The 15,895-nt window shown below is 33.6% G+C and overlaps 1 protein-coding gene across 1 annotated transcript in view; it reads right to left on the bottom strand.

Annotated features, from left to right (window-relative positions):
- Positions 1 to 15,895, bottom strand: part of KIF6 (kinesin family member 6) — a 162,062-nt gene that overhangs the window by 93,791 nt on the left and 52,376 nt on the right. The window contains exons 10-11 of the mRNA XM_071548023.1: positions 2,944 to 3,049; positions 2,047 to 2,182 (exon numbers count right to left, since the gene is read on the bottom strand). Coding sequence (XP_071404124.1) covers positions 2,047 to 2,182; positions 2,944 to 3,049 — 242 coding nt within the window. The remainder of the gene's footprint in view (positions 1 to 2,046; positions 2,183 to 2,943; positions 3,050 to 15,895) is intronic.

A 15,895-nucleotide genomic window follows, 5' to 3' on the forward strand; every position in this document is an offset into this window, starting at 1 on the left:
AATAAATAAGGATTTTTTTAATATATAAAGCGACAATCATCTTTATTTACCCATAAATCTCTTTTTTTTTTTCCCAAGTGAAACAATTCACATTATGGAAATGTATATGTAAATGTGAATCTGAAGTTAGATATATTCTTTCCAATTATATTCATCCACTTTAGTTTTTCCAAACAGCAGATTCATTTTTACTAAACACCAATAAATTCACATATTGATCACAAATTCTTGATCCCATTCAATCAACTCTTGATAAATGCATTTACAGACTAACAGGAAATAACACTCTAGGATCATATTGCCATTGTGTGGCACTCTATTTTTTTCAATTTTGCAATTAACAAGACTTCCAAACAAAAGGAAGAAACCTCTTAACTTACAGGTAGCCTGGTGAGTGTTTCTCATCTGTAAGCTATTCACAGTAAGAAGGTTTTCTAAAATGCACAAAGGGTCTTTAGGGAGTTTCTTGCAATAGCACTATGCATTTACTGGAAGTATGTTTGGTATAAATACATTTTGTCTAGCAGCTTATAGAGTGTGCACAATGGAAATACTGCATGCTTTCAGTCAAAACCACAGAATTCCCCATGATATGTTTTTGATATGCTATTCATTTTAATCCTAATTATTCTTCTGAATGAGCAGGAGAAAATCTAAGTAGTCTTTAGGGAATGTCATTAACTGGACTAGGTAGTAATAGTAAAACACTTTCCAATGCAGTTGTTATGATAGCTTCCAGTTACTGTAGGCAAGAAGGAACTCAAAGTTTATTGACTAAACAGCTTCCATGCTTCCCACCACTTCATCACATTAGACATTTTATTAATGGTCTAGTGATGATGTACAGTTGCTTAGTGACTGCAAACTCTATAAATCAGTTTTGACTTCAAAGTCTTAATTCTTGTAATCTTCCTGTATAATTCTAACATGGATTTACACAAGTTTTCTCCTTGTACTTCTGCAAACAAAGCTGTATAAATCTATTGAGCACAAGTCCATTTGATAGAGATATTTTGCTTTTTTTCTCATACTAATAAAATAATTCATTTCAGGAAGAAATGTTTCTGGCAATTCAAGTATTAAAATTGACATGAAATTGAAGACTATTTTGAAAGGAATGACTCAGTGTTTTAGATAAATTTATTTGAAATTGCACCTTGGAAAATGAAAATATTATCATCTGTGACAGAGCAGAAACAGGGAAGCTTTTCTGACACCTCAGCTCAGACTGGTAGCATGCCACACCCAATGAAAAATTCTCATTTGACATTTAAAATTGATCTGGAATTCCTGACCACAAACAGGGCAACTGAGTTTGCTCTTTACTAGTATCTGTGAAAGAATCTCTGTTATCTTCAAACTCAGCAAACCCATATTTTCATTTCTCTGCCATATCAAATTTTGCCCACTGAGTAGCCACAAAGTTAGGGACACAGTGATGCTGCAGTTTGCCCACAGTTCTGTCAACCTGCTAAAAGTAACTGCCACCCATTTTTCTTCAGTGCAGCTACTTGTGCACTGAAAGGCAGAAAGCATATCTGAGCGGCTTAGCATTTTTGTGAGCAAAAACCTCTAGCTTTAATTTAAATTTTAAATTTAAATGTAAACTGCACAAGTTTTATATTTGTTCCAAAGGCAAATAGCCCAATAGTTTCCAAAGCAGCACTTCATTTCACTAAAAATAACACATACAGGAAAGGTTATTCTTTGTAAGGTAGTAAATCATTCTTTATAGAGCACCAGTTTCCCACTCTAAAAAATGGGTTAACTTACTTGAGAGTGTTTTAGGTGTGGCCTGACTCAGAGTATTTGGATTGGGTGGACCATTCCAAAGGTAAATGGTGCTTGGATCCAGGATTTTGATTTGGGTAACAACTGAAAGAGGTGGAGGGGCAAAGCAGGAAGTCCTGTCATACAGAATATGGGAACTGAGTATTTGCTTTAACACAGTGGGGTCAGCTTCCATACAGCCTATCTCACACACAGAAAAACCATTTTAAACCAGATCATCTAAAAAAAATTTATTTCTTTCCTCATAAAGGATACTGATTTCATTGTCTCTTTGCTGCAGAAGTTCTTTCAGTTTTTCCATATCTTCTTCTGCTTCTTTGTTACTGTCTTCTTCAGTGATGTCTCCTGAGACCAGTTTCTTTTCAGAAGTTCTTTGATGGTTCATTAGTTGCTATTAGGAGAAACAAAAAAAGCATACTCTTTTAACTTTACCTCCAATTCTGTATTTGTTCTACTCTGGGATGGTCTAGCTATGGTAAGAGGTAAAGCCTTTCTGGACTTGACAGAACAAAATCATTCCACCAGTTGACTGTCAAATTATATTCATTGTGTCAGGAAAGGAACAAATTGTACTTGCTAATCTTCTGTACCAAGTGTAAAGTTTACTTTACTCTTTCTACACATAAATTCCAGTGTTCTCTAGCTTCACAAAACTTTCAATAGCAACAATACAACTAACTACTTAAGGACAATAAATTAGGATCAGGAAGGAATATAATGTTATATTGCAAAAACTGTACCCCAAAATACAGAGAAGGATTATCTTCTATTGCTTTCCCTACTCATTTCACAATTAACAAGCAAATCTTGTTTGCTCAATGATTCAGAATCACTTGCAACACCTTCAGGAGAGTTAGTATAACAGATTCAGGGCTATAGTGGTTTTAATCTACATTTTTATCTCTTTCAACATAGTTTGTCCAAAAGAAAGTCTCCATAGTGCTGGAAATACAGATGGGAACATCAAGGCATGTGCAACCAACTTGTCTGTGTTGACACCAATAACTACCAGTCCTCCAAAATTCAACTGATTTACCCCTTTCCAGTGCTTCTCAACTGTACTGCATTTCTTTTAACACTTTTCAACCATGAATGTCTTCAACTTATTTTCAGAATACCACCTGCACTTCTATCTATGTTTAAAAAAACTACCTTCATATGAACGAAGCAATACTTGATCTTGCGCATGTCAGCACCAACATCCAGAGTGCTATCAGGATCGTTATCTTTGAGAAATGTTTCAACTAAATCCTCCAACCTGTAAATAGAAAGCATTTTTTAAGAGAAGTAAAAAATATCAAAAATAAGCAGACATCTCTGCAAAATGGTGTCTCAAATACCATACAAAATGTACCAAGCTGTCTGATACTAGCAGGCTATTTTCCTTCAAGGTCCATTTGAAATGTACTTTTCTTCTGATTACTAAAAGATGGATTCAATACCGAAGATTCTACAATTGCATATCCAAACATACTTGCACCTGTTAAGGAATAGTTATTCAGTAATTCAGTCTTCATAAGATGATCTGGCACATAGAAGCATCCTCTTTATTTTTCAAACCCAAATTAAAACTTGAAAACCTATACAAGCATAATATACCATGCATTTAGGCTGGATGTCACAGCTAAAATGATAGTGAGAATTCCTTCTGCATGCTTTCACCATTTTTCCAGGTTTTGCATTCCAGCATGCATTGCAGATCATTCTGAAGACAAAAGGAAGAGGATTTCTAAACCCAAACTAGCCCCTTAACCCACTTAATACAGTACATTTCTGGAAAACAGCAAGTGCAGGTTTCAAACTCCATCAATTGGATTTAGATTTATGGCTTACTGGTTCTTGACAGATGGTATTACAATTATTTAGTAGGCATATGGTAGGCAACAATGGCAGGCATATATCCTGTAAAGCACAGTTTTATAATTTTATATGCTTATTTAGATTATTATCCTCAGAAGATGAACTTGGATTCTGAACCTGAGCCAAGGTATCTAAGGTAGCTGCAGCAAGTGCCCAACAGCATGAGAAGGACAAGAGTTCAAAGCCATCTCTGTGTTTCGTGTTTTCTTTGGACTAGTTTTATTTAGCTCCTCATTTAATATGCAAGCCTTCTGAATGTCATTTCAGAGTAATTTATCCTCCTCAGTTACAGGATTGGGAAACTTGTTGCCATTTTGCTATCTGAATCACCTTCTTGTAAACACATACAAAAATTTTAGGCATTGAAACATCACACCATCGAAGGCAGATCCTAGAGTAGGCGTTGGGTTATTGCCTTGATCTTGAGGACATCTCTTACTGAGATCCCTCATGTTACAGAATAGGAAATTGCTGCTGGAAAGGGAAACGATGAGATGCATAACAAACAGGGTAAAAAAATAATTATTTTCAGGAGATAAATACCTGAAAATCAGTAGCTGCAAGACTGGAATAGAAATTGGAAAACATAACAGATAGGTTTGGTATTTATCTCCTCTATAGACAACAAAATGGCAATACTCAGAAGAAAAAGAAAACTAGAGTTAGTTTCAGATAACCTGTGCTTTACTATTTTCATTATTTCAGTTAAATAAGAGACAAAGATGTTGTCTAAATCCACTCATTGTATATGCAAAGTTCATGACTTTTGAATTTACAGAAACTCCCTGAAGTCAATGTAAGCTGTATATATGGAAGGCTTAAAGGAGAGGATATTTTAAGAAGCATTACTGGCATTGACTTTCTTCTCAGCTTAAGAGACTAGAAAAATTACTCATTAAAGGAGACCAAAATTTTACTTAGTGCTGCATTGAGTCCAACAGAACAGAGGCCAGTACTGCAAGATGTTACTCATACTCTCTGCAGACACACTAAACACAATGAGCAGGAGAATTAATGCTTCACACATGGAGGCAGACATTTGTGCAAGCACCAGGAAAAGAGAGGCATTTATCTATTAATGAGAATATGATAGTGATTATGCAGACAAAAAGTAAGTCAGTATTTGTCCCTATCTTAAGCATCTTATTGATTTCAGTAAAAGGAAACAAAAAATATTTTTTGATAACTAGACTCTCTAGACTGACTATATGAAATAGTCTATAAAACTGGGCCTTTAATCTTGAACTAAAAATTATGAAGATGTTTTAACCTTTCAAAGATTATCTGATTGCCAGGGATTTACCCATACTGAGATTACTACAGATTTAGAGTATGGCAATCAATCAAAAAAATTACACTAACTTGCACCATTACCATCCCCATAATGTGAAAATTTCAAGAGAAAGAAAAAAAATATGTCATTCCTGTAAAATAATGCACTATTTTTGGAAATGATTATTTTCCAGTCAAGCATCAAGGTTCATTTGTCAAGCATAACAAATTAGACAAGCTGTAATTATACATATGAGCTGCTATTTCCCCTCTCTAACATTACCTTTAATGTGTTTTGCATTCTTGAAAAAACCTAACAGTCCAATTCATTCTTTGATTCTCAAATAGTACGTAGAAGCCAAAAGAGATTTGAGCAGCACAAGACTGAGTCAAGTCTGAAATAGCAGAATGTAAATCAGAAGTTAGAAACCAATTCAGCCTCTTTCTAAGCTGTAGAAAACACCAGAATCTTCAGTGTATTTTCAGATAAATTTTTAATATTTCATTGTTAAGACTTAGAACAAGAAAAGGAACAGACCATCCTAGTCTAAGCACAATGTTCAAAATCAAAAGAAAAATAAATAAAAAAAAGAAAACCAGCTGTGAAAATCCCCATGAATACTAGCAAAAGAGACCACTGCCTCCCTCACTTTTTTTAGGTTTCCATGTAAAAATTACCAGAACTCTTTCTAAAATAAACACACAGTCTGACAACATGTGGGATATTCTGGGAGTTCTTCCAGAATACTGAAGCACTAAAAAAGGTACAAAATAAACTGACAATGTGATACAGATGCAACTTGAAGATTCTCTTCTTAATGAGCAGATCTTTGCTAACCAAACTGTTTTTTTAAAGTGTTTTAGCAATTCAAGGATTGTGGAAACATCATATGGATTTATACAGTAGCAAGATTTTTCATTTTTACAAATGAAAGTATCTAACAATGCTACTTCATTTCCAGAAAAGTTAACAAAATGAATCAAGGAGATGATAAAGAATCACAGGAGGGGAAAAACCCCCACAAGTGAGAATAGGCATTAAAAACAAAAAAACAACAAAAAAGGACTATTTTTTGTAATGTATATTAGACAAGATATGTCTGCTTGGTAGGTGACAGAGAAAAAAAATACAATAAAATTACAAGACAAATATCCTTTTACTTCTCATATTCCTAACTGAAACAGTTTATTATATTTATCTCTACAAATATCCATAAAACAAAAATTAAATCTATGGAGTTAATGAAAACTAGAGCAAAGAATTATGTAAAATATGGCTGTAAAAGTTTTATGGAATTCATATAGGGCATCTGCAGTTACAATTCCAATTCATTCTTTCTAGAGTAAACATCACACACAGGCTGTAGTCATCCTACTATTGAAAGAGACGGAGTGAGAAAAACCATTCTGGAAGTAAAGGAATGGCTATAATGGCTTTTGGTTTTTATTCTGTTTCTTTCAAGAGACGGATAATGCCATTCTTCTTAGCAGTAGTAGCATCTTCTGAAATAGTCACCTATCTATGATCCTCAGTTGTCTACCAGAAGAATGCATATGAAATTGTTTTTCTTCAACCAAAGACTGTCACAAGAGTGTATGTCAGCAAGAACTGAACCAAAAAACACATAGAACAGCCCAGCACTGAACAAAGTTGGGTCTAGGTGTTCTGGAGGAACAAGAACCCCATGGAGAACAAAAAATCCAGAGAACTCCCTAGGTAAAATAACAGTTTTCTTTTTCTAAAGGACCTTTTTTTCAACTCAGTCATAGAAGAGTAAAAATTGGCATAGGAAATGAAGTAGTATTAGTCAGTTATTGTGGCCCAGGCCTGTCACTATACACCTAGACATCTCTTAGCCAGTCAGTATGTTTTATTTCCTGGAAGAGCTGCAAACTATTGTTTCTTTTCAAAAATACATGAGTGATCAATCCTTACATTTACTGAGGATCAGCTTTTGCTACTATGCCAAGAAAAATGGTTAACATTTCCATGTCCTCTCAAAAGAGAAACGAGGAAATAAAGTAGCCCAAGGAAGGGCATTTTGATAATGAACTTGCTAAAGGAAAGAGCATGCTTGGCACAGAATGTATACCGTATTTGAAAAAATTCTAGGTTTGTGACTCAGCTTTTCTTCTCCCCTGACAACCCAGGCTAAACCTTAATTTCCCCATGACACATATTTGCCAAAAGCCACTGGGAAAATAATTTCAAAAAGTCAGAGATATTCATGTATGTAGGTTCTACTTCAAGAGGGTGCCAAGGCAACTCATAAACTAGAGGGGAGGAGAAAAGCCCAAACACTTTCATTAAAGCTTATAATGAAAACCAGCTAGAATTAAGAAGAAAAAAAACATCAACCAAGAAACATATGAAACCCCCTTTCCATAGGATTAAATATAGATGAACACAGCTGCTTACAGTATACTTTTTTCTTTCTTGACTCTATCTATGAAGACTCACACTACAGCAGTGTTGAATCTTACTGTTCTACAAGAGATTGACTGCAAAAGAAATAAATTCCTGTTTTTACATTTTATCTTTATTATAATCTACAAAATGAGCTTTGCAAGACATCAGTCATTAGCAGAAATTAACTAAAATTAAAATTCAAGATAATCAACCAAAGACCTAGTAATGAAGTAGCACCAAAAACCACTCACTGGAGGAGAAGATTTAATAAAGAGATGATCTCTATCATCTGTAGATCAACATCAGGTATTTCATTGCACACTGGAGAGACCCTTATAAAAATATACTTAGTCTCAAGACTTCACATGCTCTGTTTAAAAAGTCATAGTGCACTCAGCTTAATGGGGAAAAGCCATTATGGAAACTGTTTCAGTGAAATTCAATGGAAACCTAATGATGCGATTAGGTACCAACACTGAATTGGAAATTACGGAATTGCTTAGTTGTCACACTTAATTGCTTCAGTGGAAATATGCAGTATGTATCTGTATTTCAAATTTGATACTCTTTTAATGTAAGATGGTCACCTTAACTTGTTTAAATTTGAGGGCATTTTGTTATACTGGTGAGTTACATAAGAAAAGGCTACATTAATCTGAAATAAAAGTAACTAACCACAAGATCCTTGCACTGAAAGTATTAAACCAATATTAAAAAAAAAAAACAAAACAAAAAACAACCTAAAAGTGTATTTTGGAAATCACAAACCCTCTGTTTTCATGTACAAACAAATATTAAACCAACACTAAAAAAACCCTAAAAGTATATTTTAAAAATTCTAAATCTCTTTTTTTGTAAAAACAAATATTAAACCAACATTAAAAAAGTGTTAAAATATTTATTTCAGAAGTCCTAAAATTTCTATTTTTGTGTAGAAACAAATATTAATATAAATAATAGTCTTCCACTTCTTGTAGCCAGCTGCTGCATTCTTCATTAATTATAGCTTACCAGGCCTCTCAATAATGCTTCTGTGCAGAATTTGTGCTAATCAAAATTGGAGCATGGATAATCACAGGTAATTTCACACAACAGGAAAATCAGTGTCATATGGAGATATTTCTTACAACTCATAGAGATCTAAAATGCCTTTTCTCTTGCATGTTGCAAGGTAAAGAAAGTTACAGAGCATTAAATATTTATTATTTAATATTATTACAGTAGATGAAGCCTCAAAAGGTGATTTTTCATACATTTCTGTTCTTTTAGGACTGCAAGGTTCTGGGCTGAGAACAGCAGGCCTAACTTACACTAATAAGAGCAAGGGTGTGCTGAGGCCTATTGCCAGAACCCTGCCGTATCGGAAAGAATAGTTTTCCCAACAGAGATTCCCTGAAGGAGGAATAATATGAAAGTATCAAACAAAACCACATTTTCTGTGAAAAACAGCAGTAAACAAAGAATGGGGTTTTCTTTCTTAGTGCTCATAAGAGAAAAAAAAACAAACAACAAAAGAATCAGAAAATGAGCAAAAGATTACACACACAAAAAAGTTTTCTAAGTCAATGTGAAGGAAGAGTATAATGGGATTTAAGAGATTAATTTAAAACTAATTTTGATAGTGGCCTTTTACATATTAACATCGTACAAAAAATAAAGTTATTACAGTGCTGATCCAGGTATGTTTAAATCATGATAATGGAATCTCAAACAAGCAGTTGTGTCAAGCACAAGTTCTTACATTGATGATTGGAAGAAAGCTCACTGTAGAACAGTCATAAACAGTTGGAATACAAATGTGTTAAACTAACAGTGCTCTCTTGTTAGTGATTGTGAGTCAGTCCCAAATTCTTGGTCTAGCATTTCCCTTTTTATATTTTTTTTTGGATATAGTATAAACACACACTGTACTGCAGCTTAGAGACAGCTTTTACACTATCAACTTTATTTCTCTTCTATTGCTTTCCACTCTTCAGATATTCTTCTTTAATGTAATTGCTTACCATTTAGACCGTGCATAAATCACAAAAGCTTTCTATCCACTTTACTTCAAATTCCACACAATTTTTCTGATAGCACAACTGCAAAATGATTAAATGAGCAGTGTGCTACTTCATTTTTACCCATTCATTAAATAACAGACTTCCGATTATTTTTTAAAAAATCCCCCTCTGAATCAGTCATATGTTTGGATGAACCAGGATGCAAATCACACAGCTGAAATGCATCAGAAAAGCACTCCCAGCCAACTGAGAGTTATGTTTTTAAAGTCTGGAGCTCTCAATAGCTTGCAGGATGCACAGTCTCAAATCACAGATTTGGAAGGACTTGTTTTGACCTTGCTTTATGTGCCATGATTCATTTCTGGGAGAGCTTGCCTTTTAACCCCTGATCCACTGTACATTATGCATTGAAATTAAGTTCACTTAAAGAACAATTAATTTTGTGTGTCAGTTGTGAACTCTGTTACAAGCAAAATGGAAATCCAAGTTTATAAATAGTAGTCTGCTAGCAAGGCAGCTACTGAAACTCTTGTACTAATCAAAGAGGTTGATTTAATTAAAGAAGTTTGTTTACCTTGATTTTGCAAAAGTTTTCCTATTGGTAAAATACTTGATATCAATTTTTCCGTCATTTATTAATTCTGAAAATTATCTTTAAGTTTAATAATGGCATCTTATGTTCTTTAAGAAAAGTAACTTCACAATTCTATGGCTTTTATGAATCTATTGATCTAAAAAAACCATGATAGTTGGAGCAGAATTACTGTTCTGTATAAGAATAGCTAACTTGAAGCTAAGTTAGTTTCAAGTGCCCATCAGTATGGGAAGACTACGAAGATTCTATGTAGTGGATTTTATGAATAAAATAAATTTTCCTGCTATGTAAGAGAGGAGAAAAAAGGAAGGTTTTTCCAGGCTTTGTTGTCAGTGGAATGACAGAAGCTACAAGTACACAGAATACACTTGAGCTGGCCCTGAGAAGAGCTGTAATACATTACTGACAGGTAATGACAGTACATGGCAGCTTAATTGACATAGAGAGGATAATACTGTATTCTTTGTCCAGAAATAACCATTTAACAAAAGTGTGTTAATTAATTCCTGAATGAAATAATAATAATTGGGGTAACTAAATAGTGGAACCAGCTACAATTTGCCTTTGTACAATTCCCTCAGTAGATATTTCATAGAATAGTATTATTAATATAGCCCTGGTATAGGCTGCATTAATTTGGTGCAGGCTTACATCAGAGAAGAGCGAGCCATAAGTCCTTGAGTCTAGAAGATTTTTATGCTTTTTAAAAATATCTATACAGTGCTTTAACAACTATCTATTGCAGGAGATTCTTCTGAATTAGATGGCTACCATGTGGCAAACAGATGTAGGATGAGTTTCTACACAGTCAAAAATCATTAATTTCAACGATGAAATGCACACAGATCTAAATCTTTGTCTCAGTTAAACTGGTGGTGTTTGACAATGGACAATAAAAAGACCAAGACTGGCTTATACAGGAAAGAAATGCCTACAGTAATTCTACACATGCAATTTTTTTTTGCAGAAAAGAAACATGTCAAGTAGCTTGCTGGATAGATGATTTCCTTCTTCAACAGCAGTTTATAAAAACAAGCCAAAAGCGCATACATAAAGAAATGCTACTCACTGCCAGCTAATATTTGTGGCCATAACAGTAGTCATATTCTAATCACTGGAGTATATGCAAAAGTAGAGAGAAAAAATTAACCTTCAGTTTATCAAAATTTAAAATATCAAAATATCTCTAAGGCAGAAAGCACTTGAAATAAAATAAAAGAATGTAGGACAAGCATAGCAACTATTAAGCTAGAAGTACTGATATGGATGAACACCAAGATATTCCTACAGTATAGACAGGAGAAGTAGTTTTGAAAAGATTTGATAAAGTATCACAAGTTATTAATTAGATGTACAAATTAAAAAGTTTCAAAAAATATTTAATGTGCCATAAGATGCAAACACAGGCACTTGGCAGCACTTTCAAAAACGTTCAGCTGACTAAATGTTCAATGAATTTCAGCAAGATTCAAAAAGCTTCTTTGATCACTTTTGACCATACATATTTGAAAATTGGCTCCAAGATTATTTCATGCATCTAAATAAACAACTGAAGCTATGTTGTTTTCCCATACTCTTCAGTAATATGACTTAGACTATAATTCATTATGATTCTTGAAACCATGTGGCATTAAATGACTGGTATAATTTTGAACTTTAGAAAACATGACATCGTCTATAGCCCTCCCAACTCCATGCCAAAAAAAACTCACTAACCTTTGAAAAGAACTTTACAGTTTATTATCTCTCCAAAGATTCAATGTAAAAGGTGATCAATCCAAACAATGTAAGACTTTTTTTTCTACTTCCAGTGGCTTTGGAACAAAATGCAGGATCACAGAAAAGTATTTACACTTACTTTGAGCAGCTAGCTTAGACACCTGCATTAGGAATCTCAACTTTCTCTGCTGTCACCAAAGATTTCATAATATATAAGAGAAAAAAATGTCCTCTAGAGAAATACAGTAATTCAATAGTATTCTAAATCAGGCATCTGAGCTAGCAGTTAACGTGAGACATTTTAAGACTACTTTATTGCTAAGGTAGCTTCTTTTCTCTTTGAATATTGCCTACAGAGCTCATGTCCATCAATCTGCCAACTTCTGCACAAATCAAGGGTCTGCAAAGCTGTGCTGACAAAAGGTAAGATGATACGCCTTTATTTCTTCCACCTTGCAACTGAAATTGAACACTGACATCAGAAAATAAGAACATTTGCTCTGCTTTGTAAAGGAAGCCATTTGTTCAACAGCTTAAGTATGAGTAACTCCTAAAGCTTTATATTGTACAACAGTGCAATATTATTAATACTATGATAGCATACAGATGTCACAATGTTAAAACAGAAAAATGAAAGACAGAAAGAAGTAATGAGATATCCAGGATTTGAGTAAGATGAACGATATTTGACTGTTGAAGTAAAAAATAGAAGCATCTGTTATAACATATGTATCTGAAAGAAATAAGGTAAAGTTATTAATAAATGAAAGTGCTAAGCCAGTACTTCCGGTCCTGTTCTTTGAGAAGTCCAACTGGCAAGGGCTCTGGAAGCGTAGGTGCTCTGGAACACAGGACCTTGATTGGAAATCCTGACTTTCTGGGCACACATTGTAAATTGCTAGTGAGCTCATTTATATGATGAAAAAAATAAAAATTCCAAATGCATCAAACAAAAATGACTCTCCCTTTTGCTTCTGGCATGCATCTCATAAAAAAAAGAGAATCATTTGAAGGTAATTTAATTCCATTCTAAAACATAATGCAGAAGTCTGCAAGAGTACAATTTCCTTGTATTTGGGATGTATGTTGTTATTTTCTAATTTTTAAAAATAGTCCGAAGAGCTAATTTTTTTATTTTTCTTTCCTCTAAACAAGAAACTAATTCTCCAGCTCAAAGAAATATTTAGATCAGGCCTTTACAGCTGAAGAAGTACATGGCAAGATCCAAAGCAAGCAATTCAGATTTTGGAAACATTTTATGAACTACATTCTGAACCACTTATGTAGTCTAGCTGAATTTTTTTATGCTTTGCTTTTTAAATAAACAAAATGGGAGCAGCAGAATTCATTTATGTTTATGTTTAATGTCTATGAGAATAAAATAATAAAATGAAAAATGTGGCATCTTGATGCAAATGCTTACCATTTAACAGAGAATTCTGAAATAAGATTTACAGACAGCTGTAGTTTTAGTCACATGACTGATAACTTGTGTTGTGTTATAATTTACCTTCCATAAGAAAAGTCAAGAGCATTTGTTTTCCATTTTGTTTTACACATTGAATGACAATGCAACATAGTAGTGATTATGAGGAAAGTCTGTCTGATAGATTTTTTTTCCTTCTACTAAATGAATAATTAAAAAAAATGAAATCGCTGAAGACACTTATTTATATGAGGAAAAAAACCAACGAAGAATGAATCTCAGCTTATTCATATACCAATGTCAAACATTTAGCTATTTCAACTACATTGAGTAGCCCACTGATTTCATCTGGAATGCCCTGAATATAAACAAGTGGAATAGAGCTCATTCTCACAAGAAATGTTTGGCATTTCTTAATTTAGTAAGTCAAGAAACATACAAAATATAATTTTAATATAGTATTAATACTTACTTCCTGGGCAACCACTAACACTTAACTCTTGTAACATATGTAGAAAGCAAAAAAACCCTCTGTATTACCTTAAGCATTTTCTTTAGACTAAAAAAATAATATTGGATCTACACATGCACCACAGGACTCAGTCTCATTTTGGCATCCATCTTCTACTGAAAAGTGCCTAAGATAAAGGCTTGTGTGGGACAACAAAATAAATATGTACTTAGTGCATGGAGTTTTGCACTGACATGCTTTGTACCTTCGACCACCTGTGTTCAGAAACAAAGAATAAATAAAAAACCTGGCACAGAATATTTTCAGCAGATTAATTTTACTCTGACCTCCCTTAAAATATGTATGATGAATTAGAACATGAAGAATTAAAACACATCCATTTTTTATAAGACTAGACTTTGTAACACTTCTTCTTACTAGTTAATTATTTGCATTAAAATTAACAGATATAGTTAAGTTTAAACAGAAGATATCCTAATCAAGCAAAAATATCTAAATACTATTTGAAATCCATAATGACCTTAATTAGAATTTCCTCTCTGTCACATTAAAAAAGCATAAATCATTATAAATAAAAAGTCCCCTACAAGACTAGCCCCCTAATAATTCTTGGGTGGCAACTTGAAATAAAGCACAACACAATAGTTGCATTAGCACCTATACCATGTTTCTTTTCCTCTTCTGTCATAACAAACTGATCTGTATGCCTTCTGACAAATAATATTAGTCAGGTTTCATTATAGAGTTGAAACTAGATGCAAATCACAAAATATACATTTCCAGTAATAGTCAACCATGATTTTATCAACCTTCATCCAGGTCAGTATTCCTGTTTGGACTACTCAGTTGCATTATTTATTCTTTAATGTGAACAAACTCTCCAGCTAATGAGTAGCTCCAAAGTCAGATGGCCAGTCTCAATAAACAGAACTGTCATAAAGATTTGTTGTGTTATATATTGATAGGCTCTAACTGGCGACAGAACACTTAGATGTTGTCTGTTGATTGTCATAAATGCTCAGAACATTCATGGACCTCAAGCTCAGACATGTAAATCAACATGGTCACAAATGTTATTGTCATATGAAAGCGAGCTCCAAAAGTATAATGTTCAAAACCACAGAAAGCTATTTTCATTGAATTAGTTGCTATACTATTATTTCATTATATTTTCATTTGGGTAATCACATCAGTTGTTTACGTGAGTGCTCTGTTTGCATGAACACATAGAAATGCAAAACTCATAAACCCTCCACTTGAACTGTTTTAAAAAAGATTGACTTAGCTTTTGACATTCCATTCAACTAAAACATAAAGTACTAATAAAGCAGTCTGACTCATGTATATGATAGTTATTCACTAACACTCTCTTTGGCTATCTGCTTGTAAAACCTCTGTATATCCAATCTGTATATTCAATTATTTTTTTTTATTCCACTTTAAATCATATTAAAAATAATGATCCTTGAACAATGCCATCAAATGGCATTGATGACTGATGAGGTTAATTGTTTGAGGTCCTTCTTGTTTAGTACTGATCTACAGGAAAATTATTATATCCCACTTATCAGTACTTAAGTGTTGTTCTATATTTTAATACCACAGCATTCCCTGGTTATTTCTGGAGTAATCAGATACAAAATTCCTTGCTATGATGTCAGAAGAAATCTTTTCTGACAGTGAAATGCACTATATGTTGTGCTACATAGATAAAAAGGAAAAACATACAACCAATACACTCCTTAGTCACATTTCTGAAACAAGGCCTCCCAGTTCTATGCAATCGTTCAGCTGTAGGCAGATGGCACATTCCTAGTTTTAATTTTCACATTCATAATATAAATTTCAATTGACCATTAACACATTTCCATTCATAAGGCTGCCATGTTCATGGCAAAAAGTCAGCTAGAAAATCTTAGGGAGTTAGATTTGTGACACTAGTCTTTAAAAGCCTAAATGATTTCTGAAACTCCAGTTTCTCTATACAAACTAAGCAGCAAACAGGACCACGCTGGAAAATCCATGTGGCAAGCTTTTACACTAATGTTAGCAAAGCACATCTTTAATGAACATGTAGTCTGAATGTCTGATTAAATTCACTGAGTCAGTCATCTTCTGAAGGACTAGTTCTGGTCAGGGTTAAAAGAAACTGGCTAATAAGGGCATTTAATTAATGAAAAAGAGAGGTACTTCTCTGTTCTTGCTTTTTCTTTAATTTTCTTTCTATATCTAGTCTTTACTGCATCCAGTGCTACTCTGCAATGTTATTTGTTCATTTGACTCCCATATGTTTGAGCGGAAGGATAAATATATATTAAACCAGGGGAAAATGAGGAGACGTTTCTGC

Source organism: Pithys albifrons, chromosome 2 (genome assembly GCF_047495875.1).
Source record: "Pithys albifrons albifrons isolate INPA30051 chromosome 2, PitAlb_v1, whole genome shotgun sequence".
In the NCBI taxonomy this organism is placed as follows: Eukaryota; Metazoa; Chordata; class Aves; order Passeriformes; family Thamnophilidae; genus Pithys; species Pithys albifrons.